A 20,827-nucleotide genomic window follows, 5' to 3' on the forward strand; every position below is an offset into this window, starting at 1 on the left:
GGTGAGTCTCTCAGCTACTGACAGAAGACTGTTATTGTAGAAAGGCAAAACAGGTGCCATTAGAAGTTACTAGGTACTTTTGAAGGTAATTCCAACTTTGGTATTATTAGATTGTTATAGCTGTGTTGTCTTAGTGTACTCTACAAAACTCTTATTTCTGGACTTAGGTGACTTACAACAACTGAAAACCCAGGGAATCTGAACACTTACAGGATATGAAAGCCAACTGTAAAATTATATCAGGCTCACATCTCAGGTGTGCTCTCTATAAATGGTTCTCAAAGATCTATCCTGAATTAACCCACACCTCGAGTATTCTTGATTGGATAGTGCCTAGAAGTAGAACTCATAGCCAGTGTAGTGTCCAGTCAATGGGGGCAAAAACAGGCCAAAGTGAGTACGCATAGAAAAGGATACTTGTATCCTCACCCTTTGGTCTAGAATGGACTGAAAGAAAATGACTTGTCAGTCTTCTGACAATGACACCTTTCTTTGATTGTGTAGCCCTCCAGGGTTCCCACATGCACTGGGCTGATGCCTCACAGATGCCACATAGAACCTTCTAGATCTTTACTATTGTTCTCAACCTTTGTTGCTTTGTTCATGCCTAGTTTCTATTTTGGAATAATTTTAACTGATTAAAATTTAAAAGTCGCATAGATGTTATGCGAAAACATAGGTTTTTCCTAGAGCCCTCATCCAGCTTCCCCATTCTTATCACCGTGGATTGCCGTGGAGTGTCTGTCCAAACTAAGACATTTCTATTAACTGGACTTCAGGGTTTCTATGGAGCTCACTACTTTATCTATCTGCACCCTCTTCCTGTCCCAGGGTCAGGCTGTTGTGGCTCCCTGTTCTCCATTCATCTCCTCTACCTAAGTTTAGCAATAGCATTTCACCCTTTTCATTTCAATGTATACAAGCAGAACTTTTACACAGCCACAAATCTGCAATATCTCTTCAAATAATTAAATTACATTAATTCTGTAAAATGAGAAGCTAGCACAAACAGGTTTAGAAAAGCCACAGCTGCTCTTGACACAGACACACTCAGAGGTGAGAGAACAAGGACACCAGATAGCAGCCCATGAGCTGCAAGCTTTTAACCTGCGTCAGTACTGGAAAAGGATCATTAACTTGACGAGTTTGGTAAAATAAGAGTGAGGGGGGTCTCCATTAAGTTACACTGTATGAAGGTTTAGCCATTCTTCCACAGAAGTAGACCAAAGTCTGAGACAGGAAGCAGCAAGACCAGGAACATGCAGCCAGGCCTGAGACTCCAGTCTCAGTTGCCAAACCAGTGCTCAAACTACAGCACCATAAACTTGTACCAGGTCCAAATATTTTCTAAACAGAAGATCTGTGGGTGTTTGTGAACACCAAAACATTTTTCCACTCAAGTAAATTGTGTATCTAGGATCTTGTGGAAGATTCACACTGCACAAGTGAGAGCTCTCTGTCAGAAAACCAAATGAGCAATTAGAAGGAGACCTCTTTAGTCAGACTGAAGGGAATGGCAGTACTAGCCAATGTCTTTCTTCCTTGGTTCTCCCCACTGCTTCTTGGTTTTAGGTGGACAGGGGCCATGGGCTGTGACTCTGACTTTCAGTTATTCATGGGAAGCTCAGTGGACCTACGTAGTAACTGGCAACGCTGGTTTTGATGGTTGTCATGCCATTTAGAAGCCTCACCTCTTATTAGGTCCTCAGTTTCCTATTTCAAATAAAGGGATCCCCATAGTAACACTTGAAGGTTTGACTAATGTTTCCCCGGGGCCTGTAGAATCCCTGAGGCTCATGTCCTGGGTGGTCCAGTTTTTCCAGAGTTTCCTTGGAGACTGTAGAGGTAAGCACAGGATTGCACAAAGGGAGGCTGACACCCAGGGCTCAGACTCTGCCTCAGCTACTGATGATTTGTGTGACTTTTCTCACCCTAAATTAAAAAATGGAGAACATGTGGACTGGGGTGGGGGTGGGGATAAAATCCAGAGTATAAAAATAAATAATTTTAAAAATGAAAAAAAGAAATGTAAATGAATAGAATGACTAATAAGTAAAAAATAAAATACAAAAAAATTGGAGAACATAACAGGACCAAACTCGGGGTTCTCATGAAAAAGAAAGGGAAAAAGCCAAATGCAGAAATGTTTCTAGAGTCGTTGACGCTCTGAACTGTGAAGGTTAAGACCTTGTAGTAGTTTGGAGGAGTTAGACAAAGATACGATGGTCCACATAAGACTGGAGGACCACACAGGGTAGGACCACCGACCACCCTTGCTCTCTAACACAAAGAGGAAGCAACCAGTGGAAATCTAGGTGCTGTCTGACACACAAAACCTGGCCATTTGTGTTTTTAGATTACTTTTCTGGATCATTTTTGGTGGTTGTTTGAAACATCATCGAATCCCTCGGCATAAAGAAGAAAAATCTGCAGGGTAAAAGGACCTTGTTCAACCTTTTCAATGTGTTTATTTTTTTCAGCAAATATTTATTCTAAGCACTGAGCTAACTGCTAATTTTAAATAAACTCGCTGAAATATCAAGCCATTTAGAAACACATTTTAAGAACAAGTATTTTTCCCCACTTCTATGGAAGAAATTTACCGCTAGTTGTTTTCAGATTTCTTTTTCTCCTGCTAGGAACAGGGTCAGATTGCTTCTAAGGGGAACAGTTTAACTTCCAGCTCTGACTAGGGTGGGAAGATACATGCCATTATGCTCTGGTTTCTGCTCTGCAGCCTCTCTGATGCCTTTCTAAAACCCTTCCTGATTACAGCCACACAGAGAGCACCAAAAAATACTGTTACCTCTTGTTTCAAGTGACCCTGTAGTGTGGAGTTACAATGTTTTACAAGTCTAAGGCCATATTTCTTCCCTTTGGGTTGGGAGCCCAATCCAAAATGGAATATTTTAAGCTTAGGGTAACCTTTCAAATTAATACTGTACATTTTACAATTACTTCTCATCTTTAAATCTATTATAAAAGTAATTGTAAACCACAATCCATAATGGTAAGTTATTGGATGAAACGGCAAAAATAAGACAGCTAGCCAAGCAACTAAGTCTAAATAATTGGGAGCTTGCTCACTTGTACTGAAAGTACCTGGTCACCTCTTGGACACAGAGACAAGTGCCTGGCTCTCCCACACAGCATGAGAGAGCTCAGATGGTCCTCCTTTTCTTTAAAATTTAATTTTTGTCCCATAAGCATAAGGGCTGATGTCTGATTCGGTGATCATGTCGGCCTTTCTCAGAGAATCCTGTTTATCATCCAGTCAGCCATCTCACAGCCCCTCGTTCTCCCTAACATGCACCACACACATCACATGTAGCCACATAACGGCCTCCACTTAGACGTCTCACCAGCTCGCCTCCTGTCAGTGGACAGACACTGGTTGCAGACTACCAAGGGCTGCTGGACCTGCAGCTCTCCCTTTGCCATAATTCAAGAGCAAGGTAGGATCCGTGACAGGTTTACAGGAGAACGTGGCTTCAAACAGCTGAGGTCAGTGTCTGGAAGTCTCCCGTCGTACAGCGAGGGAGACCGTTGGCCACTTTGTTACCCACTCTAAGCTATTTCTGATCTTCGGCTTCATTTTCAAACACATCCTGGGAAATCCTGACTCCCGGCACATTGACAATGTGGCCCTCTTTATGTGAAGCCTTGTTTATAGGCCACAATTCTCCTGACAGATTTACAAGAGTCTGTGGGGTTTTAAAGGACGATTGCTTAACAAGCATTAAGTGAGACACATAGGACTGTGTAAATATTTTAGCTGGAATAGGGGATTTTTTTTAAAAAGGCCTGAGCCAAATATTGCATTAAATCTGACGACAGTGGCACATTGATCAGCAGCAGTGGCCGGCCTTGAGCCTCGCCAGCAATCCCTGTAGCCAAGTCTAGATACCAAAACCCAGCCACCGAGCTAATGAATCGTGTTTTTTAAAGTAACTTTCCACACACCCCTCCTCTGTTTTCTTCTGTGGCTTTCAATCTTTTGACTTTTATTTCCTTTATGATCTCCTTAGATGTAAACACTTCCCAGAGTAGAAAATTACAGTTAAAGCAAGTACCTAGGAAGATGGAGACGCTGGGGCTGAGGTCACAAACACCATGGAAGGCATGCAGCCATCCCGGCTGAACAATGCGGAATTGGCTATTAAGCATGGATGCATTAACCACTGGCTTCTCCGTAGCCAGCTGTTGTACTGCAGGGAGAGAGAGGGTCTCAAGGTTATTCCTGTTGCCTCATCTGCCCTCTTGCTGATCTCTGTGGAAGGAGAAAGCCATTGCCCTCAAGATCTCTGTGTCTGTGCAATTGTGCTGTTGTCGCTGGAGTAACACCGCCATAAAATAAGCCCTTCGCCTTGATAAACTGAGCAGGGGTCCAGCACATGGCTCTCCCGCCTGTATAATTTCTGTGGAAGTGAGAGCTTGACTCCGCCCTCAGCAGTTCAATGAGCAGCCCCCTGATTTTTACTCATAAACTCCCATTTGTGAAATGCACATATTTGAAGTAATTCTAGTGGACTGCCCCAAACTGCAGGCTCTGTTTCTCTTCCGTTTGCATTACATTCAAATCATTGTTTGATACTGTTGATTGGCCAATCCAAACATCCTTCATTTATATGTTTACGAATATAGAAATGTATATTTGAGAAATGGTGTTTGATGTAAATGTGTGCATTAGTAGTGACAAAATTAAATGTGTCATTAGGTTGCCCCTCCACAAAGAAGCTGGTTTATTTAATAGACTTCAAGAAACCAAGTCGATTTTTATGGATCACTAGTTATTGTCTCTTTGACTAAGTTGTTTCTTGCCATTATCTAGATTATTCTAGAGAATAATCACCTCAAGTTCCTGTATTCCAGTGGCAGACACAGTTCTTGTCTCTGGGACCCAGCCACCTCTGCAAAGACATGGAAAACACAGTTTTCAAGACTCGCCTCTTCATCTCTCATGGTAGTGTAAGCTTTGGCTGTGCCAAAGCGATGTGCCCACCATTTGAGAACTCGGAAGATGGCTTTCCTACTTTACACGTAGATTGACCTGCCGCAGCCTAAGGACGAAATCCTGAACTCAGAACACATCTGTATGGAGACAGCCGGTGCAGCCCAGTCCCTGGCTCCCTTTAGGATGGCTGCTGCAGAAAACCTTTCACTGCCAAGCTGTGGCGGGACTGCTAAGTGAACTATGGCATATACACGCTTGAAAATTCTTTACGACTATAAAATACAATGCTCATGAATTTTATATAATAACGTCAGAAAGTATGAATGAAATATTAATAGAAATTATAAATGTTATATTGGCAATTGTAGGTGTATAAAAGCTCATGTATAAAGGCAGCCTGTGGGCTGTTACGGACTGCAGGGCTGCGAGGCAGGGACCTAGACATAGGAAAACGAAAGGGAAAATGCTGGCTCTGCTCTCGCCATGGTACCGTGGAAGAGTTTTTCCACTACTAGTTTTTTATTATTGTTTTAATTTTCTGCACATGTGTCTGTTACCTTTATAGTACTCTTTAGAAGCTAACTGCCAGTCTTCTCCAAGATGAATTCCCTTCCCTTTAGAAGCCTAGTAATGTCACACTTAGCTCCTGCCTCACATGGCTTAGAGTCAATCTGGCACTCAGAATCTTGCTGAATGGGCTGTTGTTTTCCATTATCACACACACACACACGCACACACACACACACACACACACACACACACACACACACAAAATCTCTCTGTCTCTCCTTCCTTCCCTCCCTCCTTCCTCCTCCTCCTCCTCCTCTTCCTCCTCCTCCTCCTCTTCCTCCTCCTCCTCCTCTTCCTCCTCCTCCTCCTCCTCCTCCTCCTCCTCCTCCTCCTCCTCCTCCTCTTCTTCTTCTTCTTCTTCTTCTTCTTCTTCTTCTTCTTCTTCTTCTTCTTCTCCTACTCCTCTTCTTCCTCCTCCTTCCCTTCCTCCTCTCTCTCTCTCTCTCTCTCTCTCTCTCTCTCTCTCTCTCTCTCTCTCTCTCTCTCTCTCATAAAAAGACACTGTTTTTTGAGGCAGGGTGTCATTCCACAGGCTAGCCTGCAGCTCATGATCCTCCAATCTCAGCCTCCCCAGTACAGGGATGATTTCACCCAACTTTTCTGTCTATTGCTTGAAATATCCTTATTTCTCTAAACAAATGGGTTTCTCCTACAAAGAGATCTATGGCAAAATATCCACAAATTCTTTGTGATAATGCTTTCTCTCTCAAGTAATGTACTTATATATCTCACAAGTCCTTTTGGAATTACAGTCATTAGTTCAAATGAAGGCTTCTAAAGATGACAATTTTCGTGGAGACCTATGCAAGGAACATTTTTTTTAATAAATGGCTGGATCATTTAGCACTCTATAAATCAAATCATACCCAATCCATCTGTATTTAGGCTAGTCGTGGGTAGGTGATTAATGAATATTTTTCATGCTAATGTCTCACAGACCAAGGCTGCACCCATAACCACATAATCATCACAGTGGAAACTGTGACTCAGCTCTGATGTCTGATAGGAGGGTCCTATGAATAGTGTAGACAATACCGTGCAAAGGCTGCAGTTGGTGGCCGGGCTTCCCAAATCTTTCCAGAAGTCCTAAAGCATGTTGGCAGGTCCTCACTTAGCCCTGTCACTTCTGCTTAAATTTTTTCATGCAAAATACTCACAATCATGGGACATTAAGGTGCATTTGATCTCCAGCAGCCTCCCTCAGTGAAGTGAATCAGAATCATGGGATTTCCCCTGGGCCTGAGATTCCTGGTGGGTTTATTTTTACACAGCATTCCTCTGGAGAAAGAGGCACCCACTCCCTAGAGAGCTGTAACCCTTCTGTACTTAATCAGCCCAATGGAAGGCCCTTTAGCCAGAGTCCTACTCTATAAGAGCATCTCTAAAACATCTCAGTCAACTATAAACTAATCTGGTGTGAGTGTGTGTGTGTGTGTGTGTGTGTGTGTGTGTGTGTGTTTACAGGTATGTGTAGAGGCTAGAGGTTGACGTTCCATCTCTTTCAACCATTGTTTTACCTTTTCTTGAGGCAAGGTCTCTCAGTAAACCTGAAGCTTGCTGTTTCAGGCGGACTGAGTAACCAACAACCCCCTTCATCCAGCTGTCTCTGCCCGCTGGCACTGGGGTTACAGGCTCTTGCCACCACATCTAGCTTTTGCATGAACACTTGCAGTCTGAACTCATGTCTCCGTGGTTGCGTAGCAAGGCTTTCACCCATTGATCCATCTTCCTAGCGCTGTCTGATCCAATTTGATGAAGTCCCTATCAACAACGAATTTCTTTTGGCTTCACAGTTCCAGATGGATATAGCCTACTATGGCTGGGAATCTACAGCCCTAGAAATCCCAAGACTGGCTGTTTACATCACATGGTCAGTCAGAAAGCAGATAGTGGACAGGAAGTGGGCTAGATATAGACCCTCAAGTTCTTCTCCCATTAGTCTCTCTCTTCCAGTAGAGCTCTACCTTCTTACTGTGCCACAGCCTTCCAAAACAGCACTGCTAGCTGAAGGCAGTGTTCAAGCATATAGCCTATGGTAGGCCTTTCCTGTCACCTAAAAACAAACTCTCTTTGACCTACCTGTGCTTTAGCCATTCTTTCTCCACCTTAATTTCATATATGTATTGAAAACTTAATTCTGGACATACATGACTACAGGGTGGGTCTCCACCTAGCCCATCCTCCTCCCTTTCTGCATACTGCTCCCTGCCCCCCCTTAGCAGTGAACATAGTGAAGTCATCAGTGACTGTCATGGCGGCAGATTCACCAGTCACTTCCCTGTCCATCTTCTCTGATGTTCAGCAGGACTGTATAGAGCGGTATGTGTGCTTTGCCCTTCCTGCCCGTACTGTTTTCCTCTTGCACTGTAAAATTTTGCGCTCCTCGTTTTTCATTTTTCCTCACAGCTGGCCTCTCCCACAGTGTCTGCATGCCCCAGGCTGTGTGATGAAGCCCTTCTCTCTGGCTACAGTTCCTCCTTGGCAACTCATCTATTGCTGGGGCTTTAAATACCAACTTTATGTCAATGACTCCCTGGTGTGTATTTTTGCCTCAGTCATGTGTCCTCAAGTGCATGCTTTTATATACACATGAGTGTCTAGTTAGCATTTCAAGCTTAACATGTCCTGAGTAATACTCTGGATTCCCACTCTCAAGCTTGTTCATGACCTGCTTCCTTACTTCAGCTAAAATCTCCAGTCGAGTATCTTCATGCTGAGGTGTTTCCCGACTTCTTTAAAGAAAGCTCTAAGCCCCCTATGCTTATGGAACCTCCTGATGTCCTTTCCCCTTTGCAGACACTAGAACCAGCCGCCCCAGAATATCGTCTGATAAATCTCTGGAGTCAGAGATCTGTTTGTAGAGACACTTTCCGTGAAGATAAGGTCTGGGCACAGGACAGCAGGAAACCAAGGGGAGGTCTCTGAGTCCTTGTGATGTATACCGCAGTGCCACATCTACACGCTTGAGTGTCATTCCTGGTATTCCCTCCTCTATCACTCTCTTGGCATTTCAATCTCTTCTGTAAGTTGTCCTTTCTGGATAACCTTTCCCAGCCCAGACTCAGAGATTAGCCTCTCGAATGTTGGGATTAAAGGTGTGTGCCACTATGCTCAGCCTTAGAAGATTTCATATAGCAAGAAACTAATAGTCAGAGATACATTAAATAATTCCCCATCCAGTAAAGTATATGGAAAACTGAAAATAAATAAATGTATCTGTCACGGCCAGCAATATGAGAGGCTAAGAAAGACCACATGATGTGTTCAGGATCATTTAGCCAACAGTTCCCAACCTTCCTGATGCTGTGACCCTTCAATACAGTTCCTCATGTTTCTGTGTCCCCCCAGACATAAAATTATTTTTGTTATTTCTTCATAATCGTAATTTTGTTAGTGTTAGGAATTATAAATATCCGATAAGCAGGATATCTGATATGTGACCCCTGTGAAAGGGTCATTTGGCCCTAAAAGGGATTGCAACCCACATATTAAGAACCACTGATCAAGATGGTGGATCTGTTTTCAAAAATAAAGGAAAGATTTTAAGGAGTATTATTTTGTAATGGATAGTTGTTGATGTCTATCTTCGTGTGTGTGTGTGTGTGTGTGTGTGTGTGTGTGTGTGTGTGTGTGCATGGTGTTTTGCAGTAATGTTTCTAAACTGTTATTTTCGTCATTTATTGTTGCTGTTGTTCAATCGGGGTTGTTGTTACTGTTGCTGTTTGGAAGGTGGTGCATGTTGAGAGAAGGCAGCAGAATGGAACCCAGGCTGCCTTGAACTCATGATTCCCCTTCCCTCTGCCTCTTTTAATTACGGGATTACAGGATTCTGTGCCATCATAGCCAGGCTGTTGCTAATTTTTTGGTGTGAGTGGGGGGTGGGGGGGCGCGTTTATGTGAACTGTATACAGGCAGGATGCTACAAAAGCCAGAAGAGGATGTCAGATCCTCTGGAACTCAAGTTACAGGTAATTGTGAGCCACCATGTGGGTGCTGGGACCTGAACCCAGTTTCTCCACAAATGCATAGTGTTCTTAACCACTAAAGCCATCACAACTATTTGTGTTTTGACTTTTTTCTTTTATTCACTTTACATCCATATCATAGCCCCATTCCCTCCCTCCTTCCCAGTTTCCTCATAAATTTCCTCCCCATCATCCTCTCCCCTTCTCCCCAAAGAAGGAGAGCCCCCACACTGGGTACTACCTCACCCTGTGACATCTAATCCTAGCAGGTCTAGCCACATCCTCTCCTAATGAGGCCCAGCAAGGCAGTCCAGGTAGGGGAAAGGGGATCCAGTGGCAGGGGACCAAGACAGCCTCTGCTCCATTTGTTAGGTGACCCACATGAAGTCCAAGCTGCACATTTACTATAAATGGATAGGGAGGGGTCTAGGTCCAGCTCCATCCTCTATTGGATGAAGCCTCTTAGGCAACAATCATGCTAGCTTCCTGTCTGCCAACATAACAGAGTATCCTTAATAGTGTCAGGGGTTGGCTCTCTCACGTGCGATGGGTCTTAAGTTGGGGCACTCATTGGTTTGCTGTTCCCTCAGTCTCTGCTCCATCTATGTCCCTGGGCATCTGTGGGCAAAACAAATTCTGGGTTGAAGGTTTTGTGGGTAGACTGATGTCTCCTTCCCTCTGCTGGAAGTCCTGCCTGGCTACAGGAGGTAACCACTTCAGTCTCTATATCCCTCTCTGGTAGAAAGCTAAGGTCACCCCCGTGCACTCTCCCTATCCTCCCTGACCCAGGCCTCCAACTAGTCCCTAGAGATACCCCCAACCCTCACCAATTCTCATTCTCACTCCCAGCCCTCCCCACACCTGATTGCCATCCCTCTTTCTTTCCCTCCTCACCCCCACTCCTGCCCAGTTCCTTCTCTCCATCCACCTCCACTAGTGTCCCATTCTGAGTGAGATTCATACTTCTTCCCTTGAGATCCCCTTCTTACCCAGTTTCTTTGGGTCTGCTGATTATAACATGATTGTCCTGCACGTTCTAGGTAATGTCCACTTATAAGTGAGTACATATCACATGGGTCTTTCTGACTCGGGTTTACCTTACTTGGGGTGATATTCTCAAGTCTCACTCATTTGCCTCCAAAACTCATGATGTCTTTGTTTTTAATAGCCGAATAATATTCTATTGTGTAGATGTACCACAGTTTCTTTTTCTGTTCTTCATTGAGGGACATCTATGTTGAGGGATATCTATGTTGTTTCCAGCTTCTGGCTTTTACAAATAAAGCTGGTACCTAGCAAGTGTCCCTGTAGTTTAGTTGCGCATGCCCAGAAGTGGTATAGCTGGATCTTGAGGTAAAACTATTCTTAGTTTTCTGAAAATCTGACAAATTGATTTCCAAAGTGCTTGTACAAGTTTGCACTCCCACCAGCAATGAAGGAGTGTTCCCCTTGCTCCACACCCTCACCAGCAGGTGCCATCCCTTGAGCGTTTGTTCTTAGCCATTCTGAGGGGTATATGATAGAATCTCAGGGCTGTTTTGATTTGCTTTTCCCTGATGACCAAGGGCATTGAACATTTCTTTAACAGCTATTTGGCTATTTGAGAATTCTCTGTTGAGAATTCTGTTTAGCTCCATACCCCAATTTTAATTGAGTTATTTGGATTGTTAGTTTTTAATTTCTTGAGTTTTGTGGGGGGTTTTGTTATAAATTTTGGATATCAGCCCTCAGTTGGCTGTAGGATTGTTGAAGATACTTTCCCAGTTTAGGCTGCTGTTTTGTCCTATTGATGGTCTCTTTTGCCTTACAGAAGCTTTTCAGTTTCAGGAGGTCCCATTTATCAATTGTTGATCTTAGTGTCTGAGCTGTTGGTGCTCTGTTCAGAAAGTTGTCTCCTGCACCAATGTGTTCAGGGCTATTAACTTTTTAAATGTTAACAAACTTTTAATTTAGTTGTATTGCCTGCCATTCTCTTATCTAGTTCCAGCTGTTTTTAGAAGAATTCTATTTGTTAGCACATGTTGCTATATTTTGTAGACAGACTACTAATTACATTTCATTTCTTAAGTATTTATATGTCACATGGTTATTCTCCAGTTCTGATCCACTCTGATCCACATATATTATAACTGCAATGAAAATCATAGTGGCACTTAAGATCCTAAAATTCACCTTCAAAAAGGAACCCAGATAAGATATTTTTCTTTTACCAGTTCATTTTAGCTTCAGTTTAAACCTGACTTTTAATTACCATTTTTGTTATTTTTATGAGAAAAATATAATTTACCCATTTAATATATATAATACAATGAAGTTTAGTATTTACTATTTAGTATTTAGTGTGTTTGCAGAGTACTATAGCCAAAATGCATTTTAGAAAATTTTTAGAACATTTTTTCTACTCTAGAAAAACATGTTGTATGTCTTAGTCAGCACCCCACTCCCACCCGTACCCCTCCCTCCCTTCACCCTCTCTCTCTCTCACTCTTACACACACACACACACACACACACACACACACACACACACACACACACACACCTTCCTCTTCAAGCCCTAGGCATTCCTAATCTATTTTGTCCTTTTGATTCTGTTTATTTAGGCCGTTTCAAGTAGAATCATACAATACATGGTATTTTGTCATTGGCTTCGTTCATTTGGAATAGTGTTCTCAATAGTTTATCCATATTGCAGTTTGTATCATGTCATTATTTTTTGTGATCAAATATTTCATTATGTATAGGAGATGCATTTTATTTGTTCATCCACCATTTGGTGGATAATTGGGTTATTTCTACTCCGTGGGATACCAAAGCAGAAAAATCAACATATGTTCTATCGAGCCTTGGAGGCAGAGGTACCATGAGTTTACTGATACAAAGCAGCACATACATGCAAAAGTTTATGTCATCGTCGTATCTGCAGTATCCTGATGTAACATCCCAGTCCAGACTACATATGGCTAAGTCCTATGTGTTGTTTCCTAATACACAGTTTCCCACTCATTTTTTTTAACCCACTTTAGAAACAGATGTTGCTCTTGCATGGATAGTCATTGGGAGAAATAATTTGCATGTGGTACTAGCTGACTTCCTGAATTACAGCTAAAGAAACATCGCTGGCTGCATATAGATTGTCCACAACTGGAACTTTGGTGCACAGCTGTCTAACTTGAACCTAGAAACCTGGCCTCTGGAGCGCTACTTAGCAAAAGAAAAAAATATATATAGATACATACATACATATATATATATATATATATAGTTTGATGTGTGAAAAGCATGAGGAGAATGTTGTGCATCCTGTTAACTCTGACAGTAAAGATGTGTAGACATAGCCATTACTAGGTGCTGTGTAAGAAGAGTCAGGGCTTTCCCTACGGTGTATGAGGGAAAGAGTTTAGTCCAGTTCTTTCGCTGACATCCCCCCAGTACCTGGTCCAATTTCATGCACATCAATATGTGCCCAGCAGATATTTGCTAAGTTAATGTATTCATTAAGGAAATCCTTTGTAATGAACTCCTTCACCAAGTATCAGATACTTTTTACAATCTGGCTCCGATTTCTCTCTCCAAAACCCACCAATAGAACACAAAAGGTCTATAAGCAAACAATTTGATATGCTCCTATGCTAATCCTCGACTCTGACTGGTCCTTTGAGTGTGGAGCTTGTGGAAAAGACAGATCCTACAAATCTTAAGAATAAATAGAACTCACCCAGTGGAATTAGGTAAGCAGAGAGAAGACAATTCCAGATTCACAAAGCATCAATTTTACATACAATGTATTTTGGCTTTGCAAAGTCTTGATAAAATCCTCAGCAACACGCACAGATACACACAGACACATAGACACACACACATACACACACACCACATTCTGCCTTCACACACACACATACACACACACCACATTCTGACTTCACACACACCCCACATTCTGACTTGAGTCCATATAGCAATATCACAGTAATTAATAATATTTTTCCATGTACTTTGATAAAAACACATATGATTTTGACCAATTGTATCATTGTTGCCTCTGTGTTCTTCTGACATACATTTGCTTTTTAAAGGCGCCTCAATGAAATTTATTTTTAGGAGTCAAAAACCAAAAATAGATAACCATCAGTCTGGTTGTAGAAGCTTCACATTCGAAATCTTAAAACATTCAAGAACATATTTTTTTCACTGCAAGAAGTGAAAATTGCTTGGCCTTTAAGTGAGAGTCTGATTTTAGTGGTTCTCTATTATCCCATCGTGCATTTTTGTATTTCCCTGTTCTTACTGACCACTTATTAGTACTTAACTCTAGAAACTAATGTCTTTTACAGTTGAAAGCTTTACAGAGAGAAAAGAAGGCAGACTTGGTTTTAATGTTGGAGGTCCTGGCACAGACTGTGTTTAAGGCAACTTTGGTGGTCTGGCAAGACTGTCTAGTAAGTAGTCTTCTAGTTGGACAATGAGTGGTATTTACGAATTTGTCCATGACCTCTCTTCTTTGTGCCCCTCCAGTCTCCAGTGTCATCATTAATTAGTCTTAGGTCTCCCATTTGTCTGTTAGAAAGTGTCCTGGGTAAGCCAAGTTAATAAATTGGAGCGTGTGAGCTGCTGGCCACCGGAACATGTAACTGTGCAGGGGCAGTTGGAGTGCAGCCTTCTCCTTTGATCCTGTGGAGAAGTTTAATTCCAGCAGGTCGCACGGGAGTCCCAGCCTGGCGGGGTACAGACGGGTCTTCTGAGCACACCCATGGGACTGCTGTCATGTGTCCTGGTTTTCCTTTCTAATTTCTAAAACAGAGGACTCCAAGACACGGAGAATTGTTTCTCAAGTTTTCTCAGCTTTCCAGAGAATTTGCCAGCATTTTTCAGTACATTCTCAGGATAGGTGGTAAGATCTCAGCAAGGGGATGAGAGGCATTACTCCCACCTTCTAAACAGGAGATCTGTAAAGTGATGGAGCACCCAGCTTCTTCAGCGTTTAGTCCCCAGCCCTCAAACCGTCACCTTCCTGCTGTGACGTGTTTCCCGGCAAGTTTTACTAGGTCATCATAACAATACACCATGGTTCAGTTGTTTGCTGATGCTACACTCTCTGAAAACTATTTTTGTGCATGATCTCAGGTCATACAGGAAGAAAGGGGCCATCATTTGCAGTTAAGACAAGAAGCCACAGCCTACCTGAGCTTAGGGAAGTCTTAGTCTAAGCACAGAGTAATATGGCCCATGAACTTTGAACAGTTTTATGGCCATCCCATTTGTCACTGTATTAGGACAAAAGAAGAGTTACAGTAACCAGTCTTTTCATTTCAGAAGTCCGAGCCTTGCTTTAGTGATTATGAACCCAAACTCTTTTTACTTTGCTTAGAAAAAGTAACCTTTCCAGGCATGGCGGCACACGCCTTTAGTCCCAACCCTCGGGATATAGAGTCAGGCGGATCTCTGTGAGTTCAAGGCCAGCTTGGCCTACAAAGTAAATTTAAGGAGAGCCAGGGCTCTTAAACAGAAAAACCCTGTCTAAAGAAACCAAGAAAAGAGGGAGAGAAAGGGAGAAGCAGAGAGAAGGGGAAAAGGAGAGGAGAGGAGAGGAGAGGAGAGGAGAGGAGAAGGGAAGAGAGGAGAGGAGGGGAGGGGAGGGGAGGGGAGGGGAGGGGAGGGGAGGGGAGGGGAGAGGAGAGGAGAGGAGAGGAGAGGAGAGGAGAGGAGAGGAGAGGAGAGGAGAGGAGAGGAGAGGAGAGGAGAGGAGAGGAGAGAGAACCCTGAAGGGTTCGCCCATGCTTTCAGTTACTTCTCATTTCTAAATGATACCATGACATAGTATTTGTGCACACAAAAATAATTCTAAAGATAGTTACTGGAACTTGAATGTCCCTAAGAGTTTTTTGAATGTAAAGAATCAATGATTTATACTGTGAGAAATGGTATAGCTTTGTGTATTCTCAGAGTCTAACTGCATATCAGGGGAAAAGCATATCATTCTGAAAGTTCATTGTCAAAGAAAGATTCAAAGCAGAAATTGTTCAAAGTGTATTAGGCCAGTCGTCTGTGCACTGGTCTCTATGCCCGCTCAGCCGGTGTGGTCATCTTTGCTACTTTACTTACGCTTTGTGGGAGGAGGTGATGAGCAGTGCTGGGGTCAGAAAGGTTCACTAAGCCAGGGGCTGGCGAGCCGACTCAGCCAATGAAGTGCTTGCAGGATAAGCATGAGGACCTAAACTTAGCTCACCAGTACCCGTGTCAAAGCCAGGCGTGACAGCACTGACCTGGAGACCCCGAGCTCAGAAAAGCAAGGGCAGTCAGATCCCAGCGCAAGTCAGTGGTTCAGGGAGAAGCCCTGCCTCAGAAATAAGATGGAGAATGAAGGGCTGGAGAGATGGCTCAGTGGTTAAGAGCACTAATTGCTCTTCTACAGGTCCTGAGTTCAAATCCCAGCAACCACATGGTGGCTCACAACCATCTGTAATGGGATCCGGTGCCCTCTTCTGGTGTGTCTGAAGACAGCTACAGTGCACTTATATACAAAATAAATAAATAAATCTTTAAAAAAAAAAGATGGAGAATGAAAAGAAGATGATCAGTGTCAACCTTTGGCTTTCACACACACATGCACTCATATATGAACACATGCACACACATGTATACATACACATAAACATGTACACACACATAACATACATACACAAATGAATTTTTTTAGAAACAATAATCCTTTTTAGATGGACTTGGTACCACCCATTATGACATTCTCACATTTAGCCCTGCCCTGACTCTGTCATCCAGTTCTGTTTATTCAAAATGTGTCCCAGCTCTGTCTACCCCCCTCCCCTTTTTTCTCTGTCCTCTGGCATTGCTCAAGCTCAAAGCACTTCTGTTTCACTGTTTCAGCAAGTGAATAATGATATTGGTAGGTATTTTTACCATTGTCCAAATGGTTTATCTACTCAGAAAACAGGAAAGACAAAATCTGATAATAGTAGAAAAGCTATAGAGTACTTTTAATAGAGAAGACCAAAAATACTTTCAAAGAAAGGTGAAGGTGTTCAAATAAGTATGCTTTTTGTTTGTTTTTATAACTCATATATGCATTTGTTCGGTGAGCATGTGTGTGCACACATGCAGAGACCAAAGAACGATTTTCAGGGTTGGTTCTGTCCTTCCACCTTGTGAGCCCAGGTATCAGAGTCAGGGCAATGGGCATCGTACCAAGTACCCTAATACACTGAGCTCCAGAAACAAGCATTTTGAAAAGGTTTGGCTGCTTTTGAGGAAAACTGTTCTCCATTTGTTCCAAGGTAGGATTTGTATTTGTCACCTTGGTGACTAGCACTGGGACAGTTGTAGTAGCAGACATTCTAGCCAGAGGTCTTAGAAAGCAGAAGTGCTGGTGGAAACCTGAAGTGGGGTACTCCTGGACTGGGATCTAGTAGCCCCAAGCTATGACAAGTGTTTGGAACCTTGTGAACATGTGTCAGGAAACAACACAGATCCCCCAGTCATGTCCCCATCTCGTCTCCCGACATACTTTAAGAGTCTAGAAATCTGGTTGCAACTACTGCAAATGAAAGTGTCAACTCCCTCCTGTGATATCAGCACTTGAGAGACTGAACTAGAGTTCAAAGCAAGACCTTCCCGAACAGAAAAAAGTGTCAGGTGACTACTTGCAGAGGACGCCTAGTAGCTTTGCTTGTAAAAACACACCGAAAGGCTGGGTAGGATGTTTCTGATGTAAATAAAAGTCCCTCCCGAACTGCTCACTTCCAAAATGCCTTTCTTCTGTGTTTATAGAATCTTCCAAGATGTAAAGTAGACATTTCTACACACACACACACACACACACACACACACACACACACATGCCTCTTTAAGACTGGATTTCATATGGTACAGGTCTGTGAGGCTTAGCAGACCCTTATAGCCAATTCCCATCTGCCTCAAGCACTTTGCAGGTATACACTCTACAACTAGCTGTTTCTCTGTTTTACTTTAACTAGGTAGCATGATATGCTTATGATAAAAATCCAAGGCTTTAATTTGGTTTCCCAGACAAGGGTTCATCAGAAATTTCCAGCCATGACCAGTAGTTAAAGCCACTGGCCAGAAGCATACAGAAAACATAGGAAGACATCTTTTGCCTGAGTTAACCATTCTTCTTGATTATTGTGGTTTCCGTGTAACCAAATCTGGTTCAAGGCACCCTGATTATCAAAGGAGCAATTGTCTGAAGCAGATCTAGTGAACATATTAATGTGTTAGTGAAGCTGGAGGTGACCGCTGTAAGGTCGAAGGAACCTTACTCTGTAATGCATGTGCTGAAGATTCAGTAGGAAGAGTGCGGCAGGTTAGTTTATGATCTTGAAAGGTTGCACTCCAACCCAGCAAAATGGAGGGCATCTAATTGCTTTCTGAGAGTAATTCTTATCACCCTGTAACTCAGGCCCCTCCCTCCTTTTCCTCATTGGTCAAGCAATGGGGGGTCAAGGAAGGGGGACTCAATCTTAGCCATCGCCTACCACATATGTTTATTTCTCCATCAAAGCCCGCAAGTGGGTTTATTTCTACATTTTGTATCCTATTTATTTTAAAGCTTTTAAAGGTAGGTTTAAGTGTCCCAAGCCTGCTGGTCACTAGGCCAGTTTGGCTAGTACTTTTCTACTCTGAGCTTGTAGTTTGGGTAAGGAGAGATAGACTTCAGTGTAGCAGGTGGGGTCCAGCGTTTTCTGTCCCTCTCAATGAGGCAACATTTACACTGACACATTCATCTTGAAAGTGGACCTTTGGTTTGTTTGCTTTAAGTGAGAGGCTTGAAGAGCACAAATAGTGCTTCCTAACCGGAACTGGAACATGCATCGTGAAGATTCTTTAACCCAGTGGTTCCAGGCAATTTACATTTGTGGGAACTTGAGCAAAATCTCTTTCAATCTGTGGATCAAAGATGGTGAGGGACCTTCATTCCCTGGAATCAGTCCTTAAGTACCCCCATCTCCCATCATGAGGAACAGAAAAGCAGAATACTTTACCCTGGACAAGGCACAGATCTTTTGGTGAATGGCTAAAAGGAAGGCTGCACACATCCCTATCCCAAAGACGTGCAGTCTGTGCTCTTTTTCCCCATGGAGTTTGGTTAAACTGATTGACAAGGAATCTGTACAATTGATAATGAAACACAGTGCCCAAGAGGCCCTCAGCAAGTATGTTTTCTTGATTAAGTCTAATCTACACCTCTCTTTGCAGCAAGCGAGCAACAGATGAGGCTGGTGTGCAAGGAGTCCCCAAGGGAGTACCTACAGCCTTTCAAGGACAAACTGGAGGAGTTCTTCAAGAAAGGTAGGAGGCTGCTCGGCTGTACCCCCACTCCCCCCATTGCCCCTTACTCGGCTGGGTCCATGGTCCATTGTCCAATGGTGGGTTCATCCTCAGTGTAGACTGAGCTGTCTTGTATCTTCTATATCACCTTGTGAGGACATTTCATCCTTTAATCATTCATTGTTATTCCTGCTTTTGAAATATTTTGAGGGAAAACCTTCCTGTCTCTTCTGGATGGTAGGTGTCCTTGATATATGTTAACTGACCCCAGTGAGTACATGTAAGGCTTACGTAGTCCCGCAGCTTCAGATTGATGGTCACCCTGACAGGTGGATGGGGATTATATTCCTGGTCTCAGGAGCATGGCAACTTGGAAATTTGAAATTTGTGGTTGTTTGTTGTGTTGCTTTCTTTCGTTCATTTACAGAGAAGCAAACTGGGGCCCAGTGAATGTCATCATCCTACTGCTTGGCTCCCATTGGCTCTTTGGGATCCCCGGAAGATTCAGCACTTAGAAACCTTTGCCAGTTCTGTACCTTCCTCCATATTTCTGGGAAAACTAAGATGCTTTTATTGATCAGGTTAACGCACGTGAAAATACAATGCTTCTATGCACTTCCTATTTTAATTTCACAAATTCAGTTTAAGATTCAAAAGAAAGCTAAATATGGGATTTTTGAAGGAAGCTCTCTGTTTTTACTAGAAAGCCAGGGGAAATGCATGCAGGGACTGTTGGGGAAATTTCAACATGCCATTTCCACTACCAAATAAGGCCACGTGATGTTACACCATCTGGGTCAATTGACAAAGTATGGCCAAACCACCTTGGAAATTAGCAGAGAAATTCTCAGTCTGTGAGTCACAGGAACGCTGTTCCAGCTGCTCTCTCTGTGCAGAGATCTCTGTTCTCTCCTCTCTACAAGACCTTGTTTCCATGAAGGCAGAAGGCAGAGTGGCTCTTGTTGAGCTTCATGTTTGATGGGAGTAATGGATCAGGCACAGTACCATTTAGAGAGCAAACAGGGACACAAACGTTTTCTACTATGTGACTATGAATAGGTAGGGTTTTTTTTAGTGTAATTCATCAAGGTAACTGTGTTGCTTTATGGGCTATACCATATATGCATAACCCATAGAAACTTCGAACTGGAAGATACTTTCTCTTTCTTACCTCTAATTTATGACTGTTTCTTTTCACATATGTAAACTGAACTTGAAATGAGGTACATATAGCTACATTCTATCCTTTTTAAACTTTCTATTATTCTATAGCTAGAAAAACACACACACATATATATATATGTATGTATATATACATATACATATATATTGGAGTTTTAAAAGAGCCAGTATCTCGATACATTGAGAATTCTATTATTTTGATGAAAAGAGATAAATCTGAATAGGTAAGAACCTTGAAAACCTTTTTTTTTTTTTTTTTTGGAGCTGGGGACCGAACCCAGGGCCTTGTGCTTGCTAGGCAAGCGCTCTACCACTGAGCTAAATCCCCAACGAAAACCTTTCATACTTGGTAAATGTACTACGTTTCTCAGCTTAAGGAAGGAAGCCATAAAGTAGTTCTTGAGAATTTCAATTTGTTTTCGAGTATTTTGATCATAGCCACCCCAGCCCCAGCTCCACCCAGATCCATTCTCTTCACCCTCACTTTCCTATTTAACTTTTGAGTTTTCTTCTTTTTAAAAAAAAAAAAAGAAAGAAAAACCGTTGGGCGCAGTTTATGTTGACTAATCTACTTGGGTGTGGGGCCTGCCAGACTGCATTCCACCATTGAAGATTATTGACTCTTCCCTGCCCAATAACCATCAAATGCTAATAGCTTCTTAGCTGTCCACGGGCTCTCATACCCACCCCAACCATCGTTCTGGGATTTCGTCTGGCTTGATCTTGCACAGATCTTATGCATATTGTCACACTCTATATGAGTTCATGCGTGCAACTTCCCTGTTGTATGTGTAAACCACTGTTACAGTGCCAAATGAGGCCGTGATTCTGTAGTTTAGTGGTCTATAACCAAG

The 20,827-nt window shown here is 42.7% G+C and overlaps 1 protein-coding gene across 4 annotated transcripts in view; it reads left to right on the forward strand.

The window, feature by feature from the left end:
• Fmn1 (formin 1) overlaps positions 1-20,827 on the forward strand; it is a 377,899-nt gene that overhangs the window by 277,329 nt on the left and 79,743 nt on the right. For all 4 annotated transcript variants that reach the window (NM_001447270.1, XM_087651256.1, XM_087651258.1 and 1 more), the window contains 1 exon segment: positions 18,720-18,812. In NM_001447270.1, coding sequence (NP_001434199.1) covers positions 18,720-18,812 — 93 coding nt within the window.

The sequence above is a fragment of the Rattus norvegicus genome, chromosome 3 (assembly GCF_021556685.1).
Source record: "Rattus norvegicus strain SHRSP/BbbUtx chromosome 3, alternate assembly SHRSP_T2T, whole genome shotgun sequence".
Classification (NCBI taxonomy): Eukaryota; Metazoa; Chordata; class Mammalia; order Rodentia; family Muridae; genus Rattus; species Rattus norvegicus.